Source organism: Notolepis coatsorum (genome assembly GCF_963971535.1).
Source record: "Notolepis coatsorum genome assembly, chromosome: 18".
Classification (NCBI taxonomy): Eukaryota; Metazoa; Chordata; class Actinopteri; order Aulopiformes; family Paralepididae; genus Notolepis; species Notolepis coatsorum.
The window spans coordinates 100,566,627-100,590,018 of NC_140182.1; the positions used below are offsets into that span (position 1 = coordinate 100,566,627).

The following is a 23,392-nucleotide window of genomic DNA, read 5'->3' on the forward strand; positions in this document are numbered from 1 at the left end:
ATGAACATGTGCAAAACTATTTTGATTGTTTTAGTTTTTGCAGTGAACTGCCCCTTTAATTTCAATTAATGTGTTATTATAATAGTTTTTTATGGGTAGAATTCAGTGGTTATTTCTATCTAGTTATTGTCCTTCTCAATTTAGTTTCTTATTTAATTTACGGTTATTGTAACGCACCTTTTTCTGATGCAATGCACAGAGAATTCACATTATTCAGAGAAACTCTTTATTCAAATTATTTTAGAATCATTGGTAAACAAACGTAGTGCTGAAAATATACACTTTGACTGCTGTTTGGGTTAGGGTCTTTACTCTTGGCTACATTTGAAAAAGAAACACAACATTAATTAATACGGTCTGTATTGATCTATTTACGACGAGGACAGCAGGGTCCCCCAATCCTACAGCTCAACAGGTTAAGGGACTATCTTCCCTAGTGTATGATGTATGTCTTTTTAAAACGGTTAAAACATTCACTTTAACAGGCTCACACTGAACCGGGTCTGCGTGGCGCTGTGTACCCTCACCTCCTCTGTGACCATGGCCAGCGGGTACTTGTCCTCGGACAGGAAGTTGAAGATGCACCATATCTTGAAGGCGTCGTCGTCGGAGATGAGCAGGTGGCTGCGGTCCAGGTTCTTCCTGGCGCACAGGGTCCAGCACATCCTGTTGAAGTCCTGGCGGTCGAAGATGTCCTTCACCTGTCGGCGGACGAGAAGAACCGGTGAGGACATTTATGGAGGCCAGTGGTGGAAAGTAGGGGTGGGGGGGGAAATTGAGTCCACACACACACACATGTGCATTCAGTTAAGTTGGAATATGACTGTAATACAAACAGTTCAGTTTGTCAGGTACATGCAACACAGATTACAGTGTGTTTACAACATCTGTCTGCTTGAGAAAATACCATGTTCTGCAATAAAAATTATTGAAGTGAGATGAACAGACTGAACTTTATTTTATTAGATAAAACATGTTGACAAAGTTTTACTTTGCAGTTGAAAAAGGTAATAAATTAAATTTGAAATTTCTATTTTTTTTTTTAAATCGCAATATTAATATCGCAATACTCACTATCGTATCGTGACGCAAGTATCGCGATAGTATCGTATCGTGAGGTCTCTGGCGATTCCCACCCCTAGTGGAAAGTAAGTATTTTTACTGCAAGTACTGTACTTAAGTACAATTCCGAGCTACTTGTACTTTACGTGAGTATTTTCATTTTAGGTAACTTCATACTTTTACTCCACTACATTTCAAAGGAAATATTGTACTTTTTACTCCACTACATTTATCTGAACCCATCAGTTACTAGTTACTTTGAAGAAAAGGATTTTGCATAGTAAACATGTACAATTTTGTTTGTTTGTACAGAGTCCCCCCCCCCCCCCCCTCAATGTACAGTTTTGCTTGTTTATACAATGTGCCCCCCCCCCCCCCCCCCCCACCCACCTCCAATGTACAGTTTCTACGTCAAATGTATATACTCCCTTTTCTTGACTCCTTCTGTATCACAAACAGTACTGTATTTGCAAATCTGGTATGTCATAAATGTATAGATGTAGCAGTACTGACTATCTGTATGTCATGTATGTCATATATGTCCTGATGAATTGAAAATGGGGGACCCTGGTGTAAACAAGACGAAAGTCTTTCTCTGGTCTGCATCCCCTTAACAATTGTGTGTATTGAGCTGTACTGTATTGTACCCATTCTGCAATCTGTTAATAAAGTTTTCAATCAATCAATCAATCAAAAATTTATGAAGATGATCTACTTTCACATTTGAAGCCTGCCAACACCAAGAGGACGTAATCAGAGCAGCGTAACTGGACCACATGCCACATTAACACAACCTATAGAGGTCAATGGTTAGATGATTGAATGCTCCCAAGCATCCAAATGTCATGTAGAATGCTTTTACTTTAGATACTCAAGTACATTCAATAGCAAATACTTCTCTACTTTTACTTAAGTAGAATTTGAATGGAGGATTTTTACTTTTACAGAGTTTACTTCTGGGTAAAGGAACTGTGTACTTCTTCCGCCACTGGTCGAGGGGGTTGCGTCTGTGACTGGCACAGCAAATTATGTTTTAACGGACACTGTTAGGGGATAGCTTATAATTTCTGCTTCGGCGGAAGCTTTCTGTCGTCTCTGTCAACACCAAGCTCATGATTGTTTCAGTTTATTTGCTCTGTCAATATGTCTTCTGTGTCTCCTCTATGTATACAAATGTCAGCTGCACTCATCCATCACTCTCAACATAGGGGCCCCCCAGGGCTGTGTTCTGAGTCCCCTCCTCTACTCCCTGTATACACATGACTGTGTGGCACAGCGGAACAACAACACAATCATCAAATTTGCTGACGACACAGTAGTGGTGGGCCTGATCTCTGCAAACGACGAGAGGGCCTACCTGGAGGAGGTCAAGGTTCTAGCGGGATGGTGTCAAGAGAACAGCCTCTCCCTGAACGTCAGCAAAACAAAAGAGATGATTGTGGACTTCAGGAGGTCGGGGGTCAGGGACTACAGCCCCCTCAGCATCGACGGGGCACCGGTTGAGAGAGTGAACAGTTTTAAGTACCTCGGAGTCCACATATCCGAGGACTTGACATGGACCACACACATTGACAGTGTTGTGAAGAAGGCACGGCAACGCCTCTACTTCCTCAGGCGCCTAAGGAAGTTCCAAGTCAGTCAGAAGATCCTTAAGAACTTCTACTCATGCACAATAGAGAGCATCCTGACTGGCAATATCACCTCCTGGTTTGGGAATAGCACCGCACAAGAGCGTAGCAGACTACAGAGAGTGGCCCGTTCAGCCGAACGCACAATTGGAGGGGGGCTTCCCGCTCTCCAGGACATTTACAACAAGCGGTGCATGGGTAAGGCTAAGAGAATTATCAAGACTCCAGCCACCCAAACAACTGCCCCTTTGAACTGCTGCGGTCAGGCAAGCGATACCGGAGTCTCATGGCAAGCACAGAGAGACTCAGAAGAAGCTTCTATCCCCAGGCCATCAGGATGCTCAACGAACAATAACACTATGTAACAACCATCAAATGCACTCACAGCACACACATCCACACGCACACACTCACTTTAAACAAACAACTCACTGCAGCACCCACTTTAACCACTTTAGAACACCTAAACACACTTTATATTTATTGGTAAAGAATTTGCACTACAACCCATACCTCATTACACCTTACTGTAAATTGTACCTCATCCCATTTCTGCTTTGCACTGTATAGTATATTGTATGGTAACTCAGTTACTTCTACTCTGCATTGAGCATTGTATATATGTATATGCTGAACACTTTTGTCTACGTACTTGACTTCTATTTTATACTTGCTATACTTATTTTATACGTATCTATTTTTGTCTAGCACAGTCTCTGGAGCGTAACAGAAAGCATTTTGTATAAAAGTATTCTGTACTTCTGTATGGCAACTAATAAAGAAACTTGAACTTGAAACTTGCAGTAAAACCACCACTAGTGTATAGTATGACCAGGTTGTCATTTCATCCAATCATACGGTATATATGACAGTGTCCGCAACATAATGTGTTGAGCTCCCTAGCATAAACCAGCCTTTAGTCTACCAAATCTGGCAGCCTATCTGCTAGCCTTGGGTCGAATCTCTCTCCTGTGTCCACCCTACAATGTCTCCCTGTCAGCCTTTGTATTACTGTTTTAATGAGGGAGAAAACTAAGGGAATTGATCTGCCTGCTCTCAAAACAACAAAACAATGGTGTATGTTTATGGAAGATGACATAAATTCATCAGAACTGACAAGAAGTGAGTGAAAAGAAGAAAGTGACCCCCCCCCCCCCCCCCCCAGCAGAAAGGGAGGGAAACCCTTGAAAGTTATCTGTTAAGCTGTAGGATTGGGGGACCCTGCTGTCCTCGTCATAAATAGATCAATACAGACCGTATTAATTAACGTTGTGTTTCTTTTTCAAATGTAGCCAAGAGTAAAGACCCTAACCCTGTCAAAACACCAGTCAAAGTGTATATTTTCAGCACTACGTTTGTTTACCAATGATTCTAAAAGAATTCGAAAATAAGAGTTTCTCTGAATAATGTGAATTCTCTGTGCATTGCATCGGAAAAAGGTGAGTTACAATAACCGTAAATTAAATTAAAGGTACAAACAACTCCTACCCACCACAACATTCATACTCATCAAAAACAAGCAGGACATTCTGACTGGAAAGACAATTATTCTAACAACCTAATGGTGCATTTATATAGTGCTTTTATCCAAAGCGCTTTACAATTTGTTCCTCACATTTGACCCATTTCACACATTCACACACAACCATGCAAGGTGCCAACCTATTCATCGGGAGCAGTTAGGGGTTAAGTGTCTTGCTCAAGGACACTTCGACACGCTGTCTGGGAGGAGCGGGAATCGAACCAGGAACCTCCGGATTACCAGACGACTGCTCTACCTCCCGAGCCCTGTCGCCCGATATACCAAACAGCATTATGTTAATATATATCACCCATCATATACCAAACAGCATTATATTAAATATATATCACCCATCATATACAAAACAGCATTATGTTAATAATATATATCACCCATCATATACAAAACAGCACTATATTAATATATATCACCCATCATATACCAAACAGCATTATATTAATATATATCACCCATCATATACCAAACAGCATTATATTAAATATATATCACCCATCATATACCAAACAGCATTATGTTAATATATATCACCCATCATATACCAAACAGCATTATATTAAATATATATCACCCATCCAAACAGCATTATGTTAATATATATCACCCATCATATACCAAACAGCATTATATTAATAATATATATCACCCATCATATACCAAACAGCATTATGTTAATATATATCACCCATCATATACCAAACAGCATTATATTAAATATATATCACCCATCATATACCAAACAGCATTATATTAAATATATATCACCCATCATATACCAAACAGCATTATGTTAAATATATATATCACCCATCATATACCAAACAGCATTATGTTAATATATCACCCATCATATACCAAACAGCATTATGTTAATATATATCACCCATCATTACTAGACTTCACTCAGGTGTATTATTTATACTCTCATTGATACTATGTTTGTTTCTGACTCAAAGTGTGTGTGTGTGTGTGAGAGAGAGAGAGAGAGAGAGAGAGAGAGAGCGAGAGAGAGAGAGAGAGAGAGAGAGAGAGAGAGAGAGAGAGAGAGAGAGGAGGGGACAAGAGAGATAATATATATCACCCATCATATACCAAACAGCATTATATTAAATATATATCACCCATCATATACCAAACAGCATTATATTAAATATATATCACCCATCATATACCAAACAGCATTATGTTAAATATATATATCACCCATCATATACCAAACAGCATTATGTTAATATATATCACCCATCATATACCAAACAGCATTATGTTAATATATATCACCCATCATATACCAAACAGCATTATGTTAATATATATCACCCATCATATACCAAACAGCATTATGTTAATATATATCACCCATCATATACCAAACAGCATTATATTAATAATATATATCACCCATCATATACCAAACAGCATTATGTTAATATATATCACCCATCATATACCAAACAGCATTATATTAATAATATATATCACCCATCATATACCAAACAGCATTATATTAATATATATCACCCATCATATACCAAACAGCATTATATTAATAATATATATCACCCATCATATACCAAACAGCATTATATTAAATATATATCACCCAATATATATCACCCATCATATACCTCTTTTTTGTTCTCTTATTTTGGAGATCGGTGTCATACTGTGACACTGAAATGAAAAAATATTTCATCAACTAAAATATTTAGTCAACAAAAATATTTCATCAACAAAAATATACAGTACGTCACACCCTGCGCCTCTCCCTGCCGTCTGCAAGTGGCTAATCTTGAGTTTCCGACCCACCAGTAAGATAACCATGGATAAATCCAAAAAAAGGAAAGTCTGAGGAAAATAGAGGGTTTAATTCAGCGTGGATAGATTAATTTGCTATGTGGTGCAAAATTTGCAAACAACGAAAAATTTACTTTTTATTTTATAGATTTTCCAGGTCTACAGATCCTTTTCTGTGTTTTATTTCAAAGTAGGTCTACACATGGTAGTCTTTTTTCAAAGTAGACTACTTTTTATTTTATAAATGTTCCACAAATAAGGGAAGGACTCAAATATACCTGAATAGTTCAGGGTTTTATTTCAAAGTCGGTCTACACAGACACCAGTGTTTTGTCTCCTCTTCTGTGTTTTATTTAAAAATAGGTCTACACAGCCAGAATTTTCTCTCCTCTTCATAAGAGTTTGAGGTTTTCCTTTGTTATAACAGGTAAAAACAGCAATAAAAAGTCAAAAAAAATCTTTTTTTTGTTGCTTTATAATCCCAGTAATGCAACAAACTGTGTGCTATAAGTATAAAGTATAATAAATCGCAAATTACTTTGGGTATGCAATTGTCAGGCGTTTTATGCTAAATGTGGGGTATGCTTGGGGATATATAAAACGTTATACACTGTGTTATCTTCATTTTAAGGGTAAATAGGTTGTGCGGCTCCCTGAGCATTTTATTTTGTGGGAGGGGGGAAAAGTGGCTCTTTTGATAGTAAAGGTTGCTGACCCCTGGTCTAGTGTTTACTCTTTTTGTCTTGTCTTGTGTTACTCTTCTTGTCTTGTATTAGGTTATCTGTTTAGTCTTAGTTTTTGTAGTTACTGTCGGTTATTAGGTTCTCAGTTTAGTGTCTGTAATCTACTTGTTTTGTCCCAGTGTATGGTGTTTGTCTTGTCGTCCATAGTTGTAGTTCCTGGTGTTGTTTCTTGTAGTTCTTGTAGTCAGTCCGTTTCCCCTCCCAGGCAGTGGCGTCGCGTGGGTAAAATAACAGGGGAAGCCAAAAAAATATTATTAAAAAAAAAATTATTCAATATTTTTATTAATAATTTTTTTTTTTTTTTTAAGTCAAGCAGTCACCATGTACACTACAGTATGGCTCGGCGGCCAGTCAAACGTTATTTTTATTTATTTAACAGATTGCAGAATGGGTACAATACAGTACGGCTCAATACACATTTACGATGAATTGAAAATGGGGGACCCTGATGTAAACAAGACGAAAGTCTTTCTCTGGTCTGCATCCCCTTAACAATTGTATGTATTGAGCTGTACTGTACTGTACCCATTCTGCAATCTGTTAATAAAGTTTTCATTCATTCATTCATTCACACACAATTGTATAAGGGGATGCAGACCAGAGAAAGACGTTTGTCTTGTTTACATCAGGGTCATTAATACTGCTGGAGCATTGGTTAATTTTTGGTCCGATTTTTCCTTGCGCGATTTTGCGCGCCGCGTGGGAGCAAATTCGAGACACATATTCGGTTGCAAAAAGGTGTCCCACGGTCTCCTCTATGGCCGTGAATATTTTCACGCGGATCGGAATCACGGCGCGCCCGTGGGACACTTTTCCGTTTCGGCGAGTTTATTCCACGCTTTCTGTTTTCCTTTTCTAAGCATTTTAGGGGCTACATGTGAATCAGTAAAAGTTGCGGGACGCCCAGATGTTTCCACGATAGAAAGCTCGCGTGGATCCCATAATAGGCTCACTTAATACAGCGTTTTTAAAATCACGCGACATTTTCAGGGTCGCGAGCCGACCTTTTCCCCTCGTTTTCGATGATGGAAGTGATTTAGGAAAAGCTTCGGCACGCCGAGAGGTCCCCGTGGATTTAATCTCGCGAGGATCGGGGCAATATTCGGCCCGTGGGAACAGTTACGGGTTAATACAATGTTCAGAGTGCAGAGGGGAAAATATGGCACCTGCCCCGCCTCCAGGTGGAATATTATGCTGAACGTCTTCCTCCCAGCTCCGTTTTAAACTTTTAGGGTGTGGCCCAGTGGCAGTCAGCTCGAATCTGATTGGCTAGGATCGGATTTGGAGTTTGGACTCACTCTATAATGCTGGAAGCCTGGAGAAAGAGACCTACCCACTGCTTCTCTCCTATACTAGCTGCAGTAGTGAGCACAGTCTGACAGTGTGTTAGAGGGAGTGATAAGGAGAAGAGGGAGACATTTAAAAAAAAAAAAAAAAAAAAAAAAAAAAAAAAACACAGATGCACAGATGAAAATGAATGTAAACTATATAAAAAAAATAATATATTTTAATTTTTTATTTTTTTTTCATATTTCATATTTCATAATTTGATATGAAATTTATAGGGAGGCATGGCTTCCGTTGGCTTCCACAAGGATTCGCCACTGCTCCCAGGTGTCTCCAGTTGTAATCATCCCAGGTGTTTCTCGTTTGTTCTTGTGTATTTAGTAGTAGTAGTAGTAGTAGTAGTAGTAGTAGTAGTAGTAGTAGTAGTAGTAGTAGTAGTAGTAGTAGTAGTAGTAGTAGTAGTAGCAGTAGTAGCAGTAGTAGTAGTCGTTTTATTCAGTCATCACACACAATACAATATGCACAATCATTCCACAATCTTTGATTTGGTAGTGACTGAAAAGGTACAGACTGAAGCATAATGCTTATACATGCCTGTCCTATATTCTTAACAAAATTAAGAGTCCAAAACAGTATTCTAAAAAAGAAAATAACAAAAAAAGAATTATTCACATTTGTAATCTTCAAAAATAGCTATACAAACCATTTTCTTAAAAACCAAAAGTGAATGACTCATTCTTGTATATCAGCATTGTTCCACAAGTTAACCAGGCTGCCAATAAATTTGAAAAACCTGGAGTGCGTGCCTGGACTTGTTTCCCTATTTTTTATCCACACGTTAACCCCAACAATAGAAATACATCTCCTTTTAATCCCTTTCTTAGCTTTTTGAACAGTAAATTTACAAATGTCTCTTGAATCATATTTTCTTTCATGTATTGAAAAAAACCTTTGCACACCGTCCGGGAGTAACTTTGCTTTAGCTCTGTACATTATTTGCATAATTTTATAATAAACCAAATCATTAAATTTCATAACATGAGACTTTATAAACAGTGGATTTGTGTGGTCATAGTAATAACCAGCCTTATAAAGGCTCCGGATGGCCCGCTTTTGCAGTAAGACTATCGGATTTACAGTATTTTTAAATCATTATGTTTCAGTTCCTTGTTGCCTGTTCTCTGTGTCGGTTCATTGTCTCTACTACTCTGTCTATGTTTCAAGTTCCATGTTTCCAAGTAAGTGTTCCCCATGTTAGTACTTAGAGTTTGTGTTTGTGTTTACTTTTTCCCTTCTTCTAGTTGTCACTGAGAGGTTTTGTTTGGTTAGTTTTGTTCCTTGTTCTGTTATTTAGTCTTGTGTCATTAAAACCCTTGGACTTGCTGCCGTCTCCACTTGTCTGCTATTTGGGTCCTAACGTACACCACCACCCCGTGACATAAACAGCAGTACACGGTACTAGCTAGAGGAAGACGGCTTGGATTACAGTTGATTTCCTGTTGCAGTGCTAATATCCTCATATATAGGTCAGTGGCTAATATCAACAACTGACAGGAAGTCAAGTGTAACCCGTTCTAGAACGCTGCTTTACATTTTGTTTTTGTCAAGTTGAAACTGTCTACACCATCACAGATCAGGAGGTGGTTACCATCACTTGGTTCTGACTAAGGGCCTTGAATAAATGTTTACTGATCTCTGCGCGTGCAGGGTTTGGGGGGTTGGTGCGTTTGTTTGTTTTGTCCCCTGCGCTCCGGTGGTCTATAGCGGTTGACCCCGGAAGAGAATGGCGGTTAATAAAGGTGTTGTAAGTAATTTTTTTATTTTTACTTGTATGTTATATTTTGTTAAAGGTACCATTGAATGTATACGTATAATTTTTATATGATTATACTATGGACTTAAAGATGAGGGAGATGTTAAGAGAGAGATAAGGGGGTGGGTGGACGGAGTATTTGTTTATGTTTGTGGAGAAAAGGAACTCTCAACGTAATTGATGACAATGTAAATATGACTGACATGTGTGCAGTAAAATCCAATACAAATATTGTTTAAAAACTGATCAAGACTGAACTTTTCTAGACCCAAGGTCCTTATGAAAAAAAGGTCTAGACATTGACAGCGCCATGGCAGCGCAGGGACCAGGATTCTATTTAAGTGAATGAAAGGTTTAGAATGCTGGTCCCAGTCAGCGCTCCAGTGGTTGTTTACTTCTGCATCTGTGACCAAAACCCTTCTTATATAGAAACCCTGCCTATAGTATGTAATGAGGTTGAAACCTTGTAATGGTGGCCCCTTGGTGAATTGGATACTTTTCAGGTGGGAGCGGAGGGTTCAGGAGGACAGGTGCCGAGCGTGAAGTGCCTGCTAGTACCTAGTGACCACCTAGACCAGGGCTATTCAACTAAATTGTTCAGGGGGCCACATTGTCAGAAACCCAAGGGGCCAGGGGCCGGACTGCCACGGCGCCTCCCCGTGCTATGAATATATGTACACTTGACACAACACGCAACCACATTTTCACAACTTTTATTTAACTACATTGCAAAAGTAGTATACTTTTCAAAAAAAGTGCTTCATTTATGTGCCACATCTGCAACATCTCCTGCAAAAAGTGCTTCATTTATGACTGTGCAACAACTGCAACATCTCCTCTTCAACATTTCAATATAAAAATAAAATAAAAAACAAACAACATTCTAACATCAACACTTGAACAAAAAAACACATTTATAGTGCAGCTGAGCTTATGAAAAAGTGCTTCATGTCTGTGCAACAACAGCAAATCACAGCATCTTATTAGCACTTATTGTCGATTCTTAACTCTCAAACATCAGGGGGGTGGGGGGCAGACAGGCCTAGCCTACATACACACATCTAATGAGAGCGATTGCACTTTTTTGACTGGGCAATGGCAGAGAAAGAGGGTTCATAGGAAGTGAGGGCTACCCGCAAACAGTGATGCAAATGCTCATTTGTCAAGGAGGCATGGTTGCTTGTTTTAATGGCATTCATGTGAGAGAAACCAGCGTTTTTATTTTGGGGAATGTCTTGACATGAATACACTTTATCCAAAATGTTGTGGTGGATTCATTCTCAAGTGCCTGCTTCAGAGCAGATGATGCTTGCATGTCAATTATTTCAAGTTGCAGGAGACCTTCATCAATGTGAAGTGATGCAAGGAACTCTTGTCCTTTTGTGGAAATAGCAGCTACATTGGCAAATGGGTTGCTCACAAAATGCATCAATTCTCTGGACATGTCAAATTCATCAAATCGACTTGCAAAGTTTTCCCTCAATTTATCAATGAAATCTGTCATTAATTGAGTGACTTTTGGCTCAATTGTGCGTGTTAACGTTGACATGAAAAGAAAAAAGTTAAAAAAAAAAAAAAAAAAAAAAAAAAATTATTATCATGTAATCTTTGGCGGGCCGGTCAGAATCATCCCGCGGGCCGCCAGTTGAATAGCCCTGACCTAGACCTAGAGCTCAGGAATACCGTACTTCAGAGCAAAAGTGTAGCGGTACTCCCCATCCATATGTTTTTTTTTTATTCACCTTTTCTCCTTATTTTCTATTTTTCTCCCATCCCAATTTCGTGTTTCCAATTTTCCCCTATCCTGTATTGAACGTTGCTTGCATATGCCCCCCACTGGTCGGTTGTAGGGAGGATAGAAGCCTTGCATCACGTGTCCCCTCCGGTACACAAGGAGGCAGCCTGTCGCATCTTTTCACCTGCCAGCGCGGACTCTCAGTGGCGAGGTGTAACGTGTGGGAGGCTCACACTACCCCCGCCATTTCCTGTCTCTGCTGTGCAGGCGTCCCCCGACCGACCTGTAGGAGTCGCTGTCCACAACGTCCAGATTACCACCCATCGACTTCCACCCGCTGACTCTGCCAATTGAGTCAGTATGACGGCCGGCCCAAGCCGGAGGCAATGCTGACACCGGATTCGAGACCGGAGTCTCTTGCGTTGGTGACGACTCCGAGCACAATCTCCGCTGCGCCACCCAGCCGCTCCATCCATACGTTTTTGAAGATGTTACTTTTACTCTTCCTTAAAATAATTGTAACTGTTTGAACTAACCGTCTTGAGCAAATTGCATGAACTCAGAGTTAATTAACTTACAATTCTATCGATTCGGAAGTGGCTTATCCATTTCTTAAAAAACATTTTGCGTGTGTCCAACCTCCAGTATATTAAAGAATGAATGCACGATCATTAGCAAATAAAGAGCAATACCTATGACTATTTTCAATTGATGGGAGATGAAAGTCACGTTTCTTTTCTCCGTCATTAACAGAGCAATGTGGCTTGACACTGCGACGTGAAACAATGATTTCCAGTTCCAGAAACAAAATAATAACATAAAGAAGCAGGTGGCTGACCTTGAATATCAGCTTACTATTCCTGGAGCTGTGCTTTTGAATGAGTCAACGACACAGCAGCCAGTAAACACATTGTAGACAATCCACTCCCTCTCTCTCTCTCTTTCTCTCTCTCTCTCTCTCTCTCCCTCCCTCTCCCTCTCTCTCTCTCTCTCTCTCTCTCTCTCTCTCTCTCTCTCTCTCTCTCTCTCTCTCTCTCTCTCTCTCTCTCTCTCTCTCTGCAGCTCATCAACAATGAGGGCCTTGTCGTGGCTCCTGCAGCGCCGAGGCCTCCATTCCCTCCAGCGACACATGTTCATTAGAATTCACTGGCAGGAGGAGGTCACAAGCCTCGTCTCCTCCATCCCGTCGCCTCACTGGACGGATTTCTATTGACTCAGGAATGTTGTTGTTGACGTAGCTTAAGAGTGAGGAAGAATAAACATCGTCATTGCTCCTCGCTGTGGTTAAAGACGGAGATGCAAAAAACGTCCCCATTAAAGTTATGCCACAGAAAAAGAAAAGGACAACGCTGCATTGTGACGTCACATGGACACAGAATCTGAATCACCTAACTGACAAAACACAGTATCTGAATCACCTAACTGACAAAACACATGGGCTTATAGAACTAAAAATACATCTGCCTCCTTGTCTGAAAGAGGGGTGTCACGATTAATCGAGAGAATTGAATAAATCGATTACAAAAGATTCTTGATTAAAAGTTACTGCATCTGTGCTTTGACACATTTCATTTGTGGCAGTTAAATTATCCAAAGCACCTAGTATATGGAAAATGAATCGTTTAGTTTAATCGTTTAATCGTTGGATAAATCAATTACTTAAACAATTGCTTGTAGTAGCCTGGCCTAGACAACAACCCCTGTGGCCTTCGACATTTCAGAAACAGGGGGTCAAACCTTTGAAATCTTTAAACTATTTCATCACTGGTCTCTCTGTGTTTCTGTTCTGTTCTGGTTGCCTCGTTCCTTTTTTCCTCTCCTGACATCAGAGCCTCCTCCCAATCAACACAAAGCATTCCAGGATGCTACAAGGTCAGTTGCTTCGGCGGAATGTTATACTCTGACTACATAGCCAGAAAGTGCAGTGTCCGAAGTCTTAAGTCTTTCTGTTCGTCAGTCTGATTCAACGTGAGCTGTAGGAGTTTCGAACCTGTGACCTGTGTCGGATGGCCCCTTATTGAGGTTAGAAAATTCCTGTGACCTCAGCATTTTAAAGCGTCACTATGCAGTCTTGGGAGGGAAGTCTGAACTGTAGGAAATTGCATAATAAGAAAAGAAAATATTGTATATTATATATTTTATAACTTAAAACAAACTGTCTGTAGAGGAAAGTCTAGTTTAGTTTGCCAGATAGTGAGCTTGTGAACATTATTGACCCTATGTGGTCACGTTGAATCATGCTCTACTTTGTTACTTTATTTTGTAACCACATTTTTACTTTATATTATCCTATCATCTACTATCACCCCCCCCCCCCCCCCCCCCCCCCAATTAGAGATAATAACGCAGTAACTCTTACTCTGAGCAAATTTCCAATGAGTCACTTTTTACTTAGATAAAATGGCTGCATTTATATATATATAGATTAGATAGAATAGACTTTCTCACCAGTAATTGTACTTTTACTAGAGTAGGATATTTTTGTACTGTACCTCTGCGTATTTGTTAGGTCATGACTATATCAACCTTGAATGATAGACGTTTGTTAGCAACGCAGGTTCCCTTGGTGACGATTGTAATGAACTGGCAGTAATGGTCATTATTTCCCACCGCTGACTTACTGTAACTGACTAATGGAATGAATCAGGGAGGATGTGAGTGACACATACCCATATACACATCACACGCACGCACGCACACACACACACACACACACACACACACACACACACACACACACACACACACACACACACACACACACACGCGCACACACACACACACACACACACACACACACACACACACACACACACACACACACATACCTCTCTGGAGCAGGGTGGAGTTTCCTTGGGGGGTGGGGGGCTTAACCAACGCCAAGCCTTAACCAACGCCCAGGCTCTCTCTATTACCTCTATACTAGAACGGGCGGAAGGGGGGTCTGTAACGTTTTTATTTTTGCCAGTGACGTCATGTCTCTGTTCCTGAAACCTCTTCGAATCACTCGAGGAAAGCCCTTGAGGAGACGCAGTCAATGCCACGCAAAAAAAGGATGTGTGGAATGAGGCAATAATCCGCGAGGCGTGAGACACAAGAGATGCCAGACGACACCTTGGTCTGGATTGCTTAACGTGTAACTTGTAACTCGGTGGAAATCCCCAAAGATGACACAAGTTCTGACGATATCCGCGGAAAAAAACCAAAATGACACAAGCCAAGATCACAAGCCATTGATATTAATGCGGGGAAATGTCACAGCTGACAATGACATTAACAATAGAATAGAATGGAATCACAATAGAATTCCAGACTTGTTGTCATGGTAACATCTCAAGGAGGAGCTCCAAGTTGGGATCATGACAATGGGATTCATTGCCTTTCATGACAACACAAGTGGAATGTCTTTATGACAACATGACACTTTGGCACAATTATCACCAAACTCCATTCAGTGAAGCCATGTGACATCACCACCACCGATATGAGGACAAAGAACAGAATGGAGTCTGTCATTGATCAACACATGGCCTTGTGTGGCCGTCCAAGTTGAACCCAGTAGAATGATGGATGTATCAAGATCACAGGTTTTATGTCGTCTCTTATGGCCTTTTGATTTGAAGCTAGAGTCCCTCATTGGAATAGACCATTTTAAAGGGGAACTATCTTATAAATGGCCTTTTTCAGTGTTTAGCATTGTTTCCTAGCTATGTGGACTTATATTAATAGGATCTATGTCTCTAATTCTCATATTGGCGCATTCTTCCAATTCTCCTCTCACAATATTCACCGTCACTGAACTGAGTCATCTGAAAATGTGCATATCTGTGATGTCAGAGGTTTCTCAGCTGCATAATAATGTGGCAGTTGATGTGGCAGTTGGCACCAGGCCACACAGTGGTTGGAGCCCAGCCTCAAAACGGCTTAAGGTCTTGAGGTAGAAAAATGCTGTTTTTGAGGACTTGATTAGAAATACAAAACAATGATTTAAAAAAAAAAAAAAACTTACAGAGGTGTTCCATAGACTCACAGGAATTGTGTAAAAGAGCCCAAATAGTGAAAGAAATAGTAAAATAGTTCCCCTTTAGAAATTGGACACCTTCTTGCCATGGAGTGATCATGTTTTAATGAAGAAATGTTCTCTATTTTCGTAGTATTTGTGTGCTCTCTCACTATCTTGTTTTTATTTGTGTTTGTTTTAATGTTGTTCTATATGTGAACACTTTCTGTATACTGTCTTCTTGGCCAGGGATGCACTTGAAAAAGAGGTGGAAATATCAACGTGATTATCCTGGTTAAATGAAGGAGAAAAAAAATTCTCAAGCGTGAAACAGAAACAGTAGCTTGTTATGATTTAGATTTCAATGGTGAAATCTGTTTACCCGCTCAGTTGCTGAGAAAATAGTGAAAATATAGGTGACTTTTCAAACTGCAAATGTTCCAAACCAATACTCTGACTGTCCAACCAGACATCAGCAAACCTTATTACATTGAAATTGAGGTGGTAATTTCAAATAACATTCACACTCACGGTTAAAACACAAAAGTAACTGTAACTGGGTTTAAACACACTATAACATGGAAAGAGACAATAAACCACACAATCATAACATTTGCAACACTTATTTGACATCTTATAAAACAACTAGAACCACACATTTAGCTGCAACCGCAAAGCATGCTGGGATGGAGGGAGTGGCCAACTTTCTCTGTTACTCTTGCTAGCCAACTGTTTGTAGTATAGTACTGTCTCTATGCTGACCCCCTGCAGTAGTCTCTGTGGCAGCATTTGAAGCCATTGTTGTTGCCTTCTGGCAGTAAAAAGGTGTACCACAACTACACAAAGGACTACATGAAAGTCAATGGAGAATGCGGAAAATTAATTCCCCCGAAAAACGTCCCATTGACCGATGTGAAACATTCCCACACGCTCATCCTTGTACTTCTGTAACTTTCTGCACCAAAGAACAGGCTGACTACCCCTATAATTTGTGAGATATTGCACATACTACCCCCCCCCCCCCCCACACACACACACACACACACACACACACACACACGCTACCGAATTCATAATGTCCTCGGATAGGCTCTACCTACCACAGGCATAACTACAAAACAATCACTTGACTTTTAGACTCTCGAAAATGTTCCACTTCATATTAAAAGGTAAGTTCATCATTTCGAACCCCTAGCCCTATGTCCTACAAGGGGCAAAGAAAAGCCGCAAGCCGGTGCATCAATCATGTTGTTAATATGTGCTTGTTATTATTAATTTATACAACAGAATTGTCTATGACAATATCAGGATTCCATTACAATATGATCCCCTTGAAAGGCGATAAATTATGATATTGAATTATCCCCCATCCTACTCCTATGGTGTGCTTTGAAGGAATCAGGGTTGTTGGCTACTGACCTTGTCCAGAATGAACTTGTTCAGGTAGGGCATGTAGCCCTGGTTTGAGACGGGGCCCTCGTCATCATCCTTGAAGTGCTCCTCCAGGGCGACAGGGTCATGTGGGATCTTCATCACTGTGCACAGGTTATGGGACAGCACCTGCAACGCAACACGCTGCTGATCACACTGGCGGACAGATGACTGGTCGTACCGTCAGTCTTCACAGTGAATAAAGTCACTGACAAAGAGGTGAACTGCTGTGCAAACATCTGCAACTAGGACGGGTGCTGCTCACCTTAAACTAAGGTTTGCCCTCAGTTCACCCTATACTATTAGTAAACATGTATGTACTGCTAGCAAGTATAGTAAGTACTACTGGCAAACTTGTTTTCCCTCCCAAACAAACCATTTCACGTGAGAAACATGCAAAGTTACATTGTTTTGAAAGAAATGGGCAAAGGCTCACTGTCCTCCAGACTTAACTTTTCCTATAAACTCTGGTTATATTAATAGCCTAGTTATAACTTATTGACACCAGGGATACTTGTAAATCTTGTAAATGACCAACAGAGGTCGAAGATGACCAATCATCATAGAACAGATTAAACTGGGACAACACCAGCAAGATTATCGGCAAATTGATGGAACTAACCATTTTTTATTGATGCAATCCAACTGTTCTATTTGCAAATGACTGAAGTGAGTCAGAGCCATATGCTACCATTTAAAACCACAATCGTTAAATATACGATTGTCAAAGTACTTTGTATTTCGTAAGTGTTGCTATGCAGTCGCCCTCGCCCATGATTTGAAATAAACGTTATTCTCATGATTATGGTAAATCAGTGCGCGCGTCCATCGATAGAAGACAGGTGCGCGCGTCTGTTGATAATGTTCGGGAATCTGTCAGACTCATCATCATGGAGCTATTCTTCACTGTCAACCATCGGAACTTTTCAAGATGATGCATTCATTTTTAACAGGTCGGGTTTGGATTTTAAATTAAGGTCTAGAAGACGAAGTTGAGCTCAAAATGTACAAAGAATGTCCTGCTTGGCCACGGCAGGTCCTGCTTGTGTGGAAGGTGGGGGACCCTGATGTAAACAAGACGAAAGTCTTTCTCTGGTCTGCATCCTCTTAACAATTGTATGTATTGAGCTGTACTGTACTGTACCCATTCTGCAATCTGTTAATCAAGTTTTCAATCAATCAATCAATCAATCAATCAAGGTGATATAAACAAGGAAACAAACGGCGCAGTTTTTGATTAAATAAAAAAAAAAGTAGACTATAGTTCTACACCATACCTTCAATTGTGATTTGGACACTTTCCCGCTTTTGTCGACGTCCAAGGCTGTGAAAGCGTGCCATATAGACTTGAGAAGTTCGTCCCGTAGAGCCATGATTACAGCCTCTCTCTCTTGCTGTAACTGTGCGTCTCTGGGAACACTTCCCTCACAGGGACACAACAATAGCAGCGCAGTCACGTGACGCGCTGTCAGACAACTGTGTCCATGGTGCGTCTGTCTGGCATCACGATGATACTATTGGGCTGCAGCACCACTCAGCGAGGAGGTCGTGAGCAGTGATGCCAGTAAGTAACTATAGTTAGTAGTTACTAAGTAACTAGTTACTCTAATCTGATTACTTTTTTCAGTAAATAGTCATCTAACTTGTTACTTTTTACAAGCCAGTAGGCTAATCTGATTACAGTTACTTTTCCAAGTGGCTGTGAGTTACTATTCAGTTACTATCTCATAATGCTGATCGATAAGAGAGCCAGCTAGACCGGTGTATGGCCTGATGGCTGATGACGTCTCATGATGACCTGTCTGAGCAGCCAATCATGATTTATGACATTATGCACTTTCAATAAAGCATTATAAAAAAAAAAAAAAAAAAAACTGTTGTCATTCTTGTGGCAGCAGCAGGGGGGGGGGCAACGACTTCATAACCTAGTTACTTTCTTGATAATCAAGTAATCAGTAAAGTAACTAGATTACTTTTTAAAGGAGTAATCAGTAATCAGATTATTTTTTACAAGTAATCTGTGGCATCACTGGTCGTGAGCCAGTAGGGTTGGTCGGTACCATCTTGTTCCTTTGCTCCTAACTTTCATAGTGATTTTTGGGAAGGTATGACACCCCTATTGCTAGAAAATATGTGATAGCAATGCTGCAGTTGCCTCCAAATGTGTGCTAGCACCCATTCTATAACACTACCAAGCATATTTTCAGGCCTCCTGTCCGAAATGACATGCCCCCAAATTAATCATGATAGCCCCTGAACCATAAGGGCCTATATGCATGTTTCTGGTCTCCTTTGATAGGTAACAAGCTATACATATGAATCCATCTATTACCATTCCAGAGCAAATGGAGATACAATGAAGAAACTAATATTTTTTTGTATCCTCGCCTGGTACATAATCTTAATTTAAAAGGCAATATGACCATTATAACCAATATCCCATGGATAATAATGCAACTGCATGTGTTCTCCTACTCCTTGACTACAAATGTAACTGTAAATGTGATGACAATACATACAAAATACAACATTTATGATACTGTTTAAAAAGGTATACTCAGATGATGTAAATGTTTTGGCCATGGTTATCATTTACATGTTGACTGTTTACTGGTCATTTTACTCCAAAACACTATTTCTTTCAATACAGCCATGTTACAAAAACATAAATCTCCCCAAATATTTTTTATTGAAATAGAAATAAAAAACAATGAATATTGATCAATATGCATATTCAATCAACATTCATATATGGGCCACAGAGCTTCATGCCATATGACCTATCAATATTCTCAGCTCAGTTAGACCTATACAATGATATATTTCTTATTGGTTTTCAGAAAAATATTTGTTTATTTTGGAAAACTCAATACAAAACCCAGGGCACATTATAATCACATCACAGAATTTATTCAGGAATTCAAATAACTATTTACTTTTTGTATAAGTTCCGTCAGTACAGACAGTTATCAGTCTCTATCCGTGGCGCTGTTGGCGGCGCTCTCCAATTGTCTGGAAGCCAAGACTAGTACAGACGTAAAAAACAACAACATATATATATATATATTTTTTTTTATTTAACCTTTATTTATCCAGGCAAGCAATTAAGAACAAATTCTTATATACAAAAGCAGCCTGTCCAAAAAGCAAAGGCCTTTTGTGGGAAGGGGGGGTGGGAGGCTGTAACAAAAACAAGGTTTCAATCAATTAATCAATCAATCAATGTATTTCACATTATCCAAGAATGATTTGATCATCCCACTCTTCTCTGGAACACTGTCCTCAACCCAAGGTGTGAACTCTGCCCATGTGAGTCTCATCAGTGCTTCATAGATGTACTTGTGGGCCCTGACAGCACGGTTATAGTGTTTACCATCAAGGACTCCATTGACAGAACCCTTAATTCCAGCCTCTATGCATAATGTCCTTTAGACCAGCATCCCGAAAACGCTTTCCTAGGATGGCTAAGGCATTATAGGTATGGAATGTCCCCATTATGATGAGAAGAATGTTGGAGAAGCGCTCTTTGTGCTTCCAGGCAATTTCAGTGGCTTTCTTATATAGTGCTTGATCCATGACTACCACAATTGTTTCTAGATGCAGTTCCTTCCTGATTATCTTTTAAATGTAGAATATGTACCTGGCGAGGGTAAAAATATTATGTTGTCCTTCATTGTATCTCCATTTACTCTGGAATGGTAATATATGGGTTTACTTACACTGGATTCATATGTATAGCTTGTTACTTATCAAAGGAGACCAGAAACATGCATATAGGCCCTTATGGTTCAGGAGCTATCATGATTAATTTGGGGCATGTAATTTCGGACAGGAGGCCTGAAAAATATGCTTGGTAGTGTTATAGAATGGGTGATAGCACACATTTGGAGGCAACTGCTGCATTGCTATATCACATCTTTTCTAGCAGTAGGGGCTTAGGGAACAGCCGCACCGTTAGCCTAGCTTAGCGTCATTCACTGGAAGTAGGTGTGCCAGTGTAGCCTAGTTCCCAACAGTCACGAAATACACTCCTAATACAACTCCTAAACTGTCCTGTAAACATGTTGTGACCTGTGTACTGTATTTACCACGTAAGTTTTTGCGCCCCTTCTATATCTGCAACCAATATTTTGACATTTAAAAAAAAAAATCTAACATAACATTTATTTGGGGGAGGGGGCGCCAAGGGTGAAGCTTGCCTAGGGCACCAAATGTGCTAGGTCCGGTCCTGCAGGTGATGCAGCTGATTGATTGATTGATTGAAAACTTTATTAACAGATTGCAGAATGGGTACAATACAGTACGGCTCAATACACACAATTGTTAAGGGGATGCAGACCAGAGACTTTCATCTTGTTTACATCAGGGTCCCCCATTTTCAATGGACCTGTCTCAAACCCTGCCCTCTTTTCTTGATCCTCCAATCACAACTGTCGCTTACCTCGGACAAACCAAGTTTGTCCGAGGTAAGCGACAGCTGTGATTGGAGGATCAAGAAAAGAGGGCAGGGTTTGAGACAGGTCCATTCATAGTGCTGGCGCTTTTGCGGAGGGTGTATAGTGTTGTAAGGCCGAAACACCCAATGATACAAGGGAACACTGCTGATGTGTCCTGTGCCAAATTGACCTGAAATGTTACCTAACCCAGGCCAAGATACACCTCCTCCCACATACATTAAAGAACCCACACCTGTTAATCACATACCTCCTTCAACAACAAGGCACATCTTGTGTGTAAGCACTCACCACCTATTGGCAGGACAGTTTAGCATCACTGAATTGACAAGAAACTGTATGTCAAACATTGACAAATATTTTTTTCTGACATATGGACAGCAAATGAAAAAAGACCAGCAGTATATTATCAAGATAATATAGTTGGGTTAAGTTACATAGAAAAAGTAGTTCAAACTGCTTCATCATTTATTTTTTATAACATCTGTAATACAATACAAAATTATAACATATAGACAAAGACAAAATGAAGAGAAATTATTGCAAAGAATACCACTCAAATGAAAGAGAAAACTTAAGTGCATAGTGTAGGCTACTTCTCACTTACACAATAACAGAAAAAGTGTTGCGTGCATAAAAACTAGGGATGTCCGATATTAAAATGTGATATCGGAAAATATCAGTATCGGTTTTCAATTTTTTTTTACATTTCTATAACCTTTATTTACCCAGGCAAGCAAGTAAGAAGAAATTCTGATTATATTTATTGTCAAAAGTATGCATAATGGGGGTGCTCCAGTAGCACACCATGTACCGCACTGCGTCGCGGAATACCGTGCTGCGTCACGGACCTGGTTGACTCCGAGTTCGATTCCCGGACTCGCCGTCATTTGCCGAATGTCTTCCCCTGCTCTCTCTCCCGTTTCACCCTACACCTGTCGGTCATACTTGACCAGAAAAGCGATAAACGCTAAAAAATGAAGTAAAAAAAAAAAAAAAAAAAAAAAAAGTATGCATAATGTTGTGTTAATTCCACAAGAGATATGTAATGTTAATTACCTGAAATTATTCCATTTTTTGGGGAGGGAAACCCTGCATATATCGGTATCGGTTGATATCGGTATCGGAAATTAAGAGTTGGACAATATCGGTATAGGTAAAAAAGCCAATATCGAGCATCCCTAATAAAAACAGATGTTAACTTAAAACTTGTTTATCGTGAACTGGCTTTTGGTTTCGGATGAGTCATTCTATGAATAAAAAGAGTCAGATAAATTAATTGTTTTTATTTTATAACACTGTACATTATAGATGGCTTAGTTACACCACGTTTACAGCTAACCCAGCCAAATGGAAGTTGTATTTAAGCCTAGCTAACGCTAGGTCATAGTGTTTCAAAACAGTGCTTTGTTATAGGTAACAAGAATAATATGATTATTCTGCACTTAAGACATTTTTATAAATGACTTTCATGCCTTGAAAACACTGAGATATATCCGTCCTATCCCTATTTAAATGTAGCATCAACAGGCAATGTGGTAAAGTGACTGTAAGCACACTCTGCTCTGTTACCTATAACATCTCGTCTATGGAGCAGTTCCAGACAGTACTTCATATCACAACTTGAGTTTTAGCAATCGACACTAGGGAAAAAGTAGTTTGTTCTCACTAATATTTTTGGACTATCATGGACCAAAGGAATAACACATGCATTCTTAAATTGGATGTAGTTCCCCATATTTAACAACAAAATCCTGTCAGATAGGGGCCCTGGAGAGTGGAGACAGAATCTTGTAAAAAGATGGGTCCAGACTTACAGTATGTGTACCTCAGGAGGACGGGATGGGTAGGAAATTACTAAAAAGTAGCCCATTGTATTTGTAATGGGTAATAATCAGTCAG

The 23,392-nt window shown here is 39.8% G+C and overlaps 1 protein-coding gene across 1 annotated transcript in view; it reads right to left on the reverse strand.

The window, feature by feature from the left end:
- swap70b (switching B cell complex subunit SWAP70b) overlaps positions 1-18,427 on the reverse strand; it is an 86,363-nt gene extending 67,936 nt beyond the window's left edge. Inside the window, exons 1-3 of the mRNA XM_084334404.1 lie at positions 18,314-18,427; positions 17,025-17,165; positions 528-701 (exon numbers count right to left, since the gene is read on the reverse strand). Coding sequence (XP_084190530.1) covers positions 528-701; positions 17,025-17,165; positions 18,314-18,409 — 411 coding nt within the window. The 5' untranslated portion in view covers positions 18,410-18,427. The remainder of the gene's footprint in view (positions 1-527; positions 702-17,024; positions 17,166-18,313) is intronic.
- Between the last annotated feature and the right edge of the window lie 4,965 nt (positions 18,428-23,392).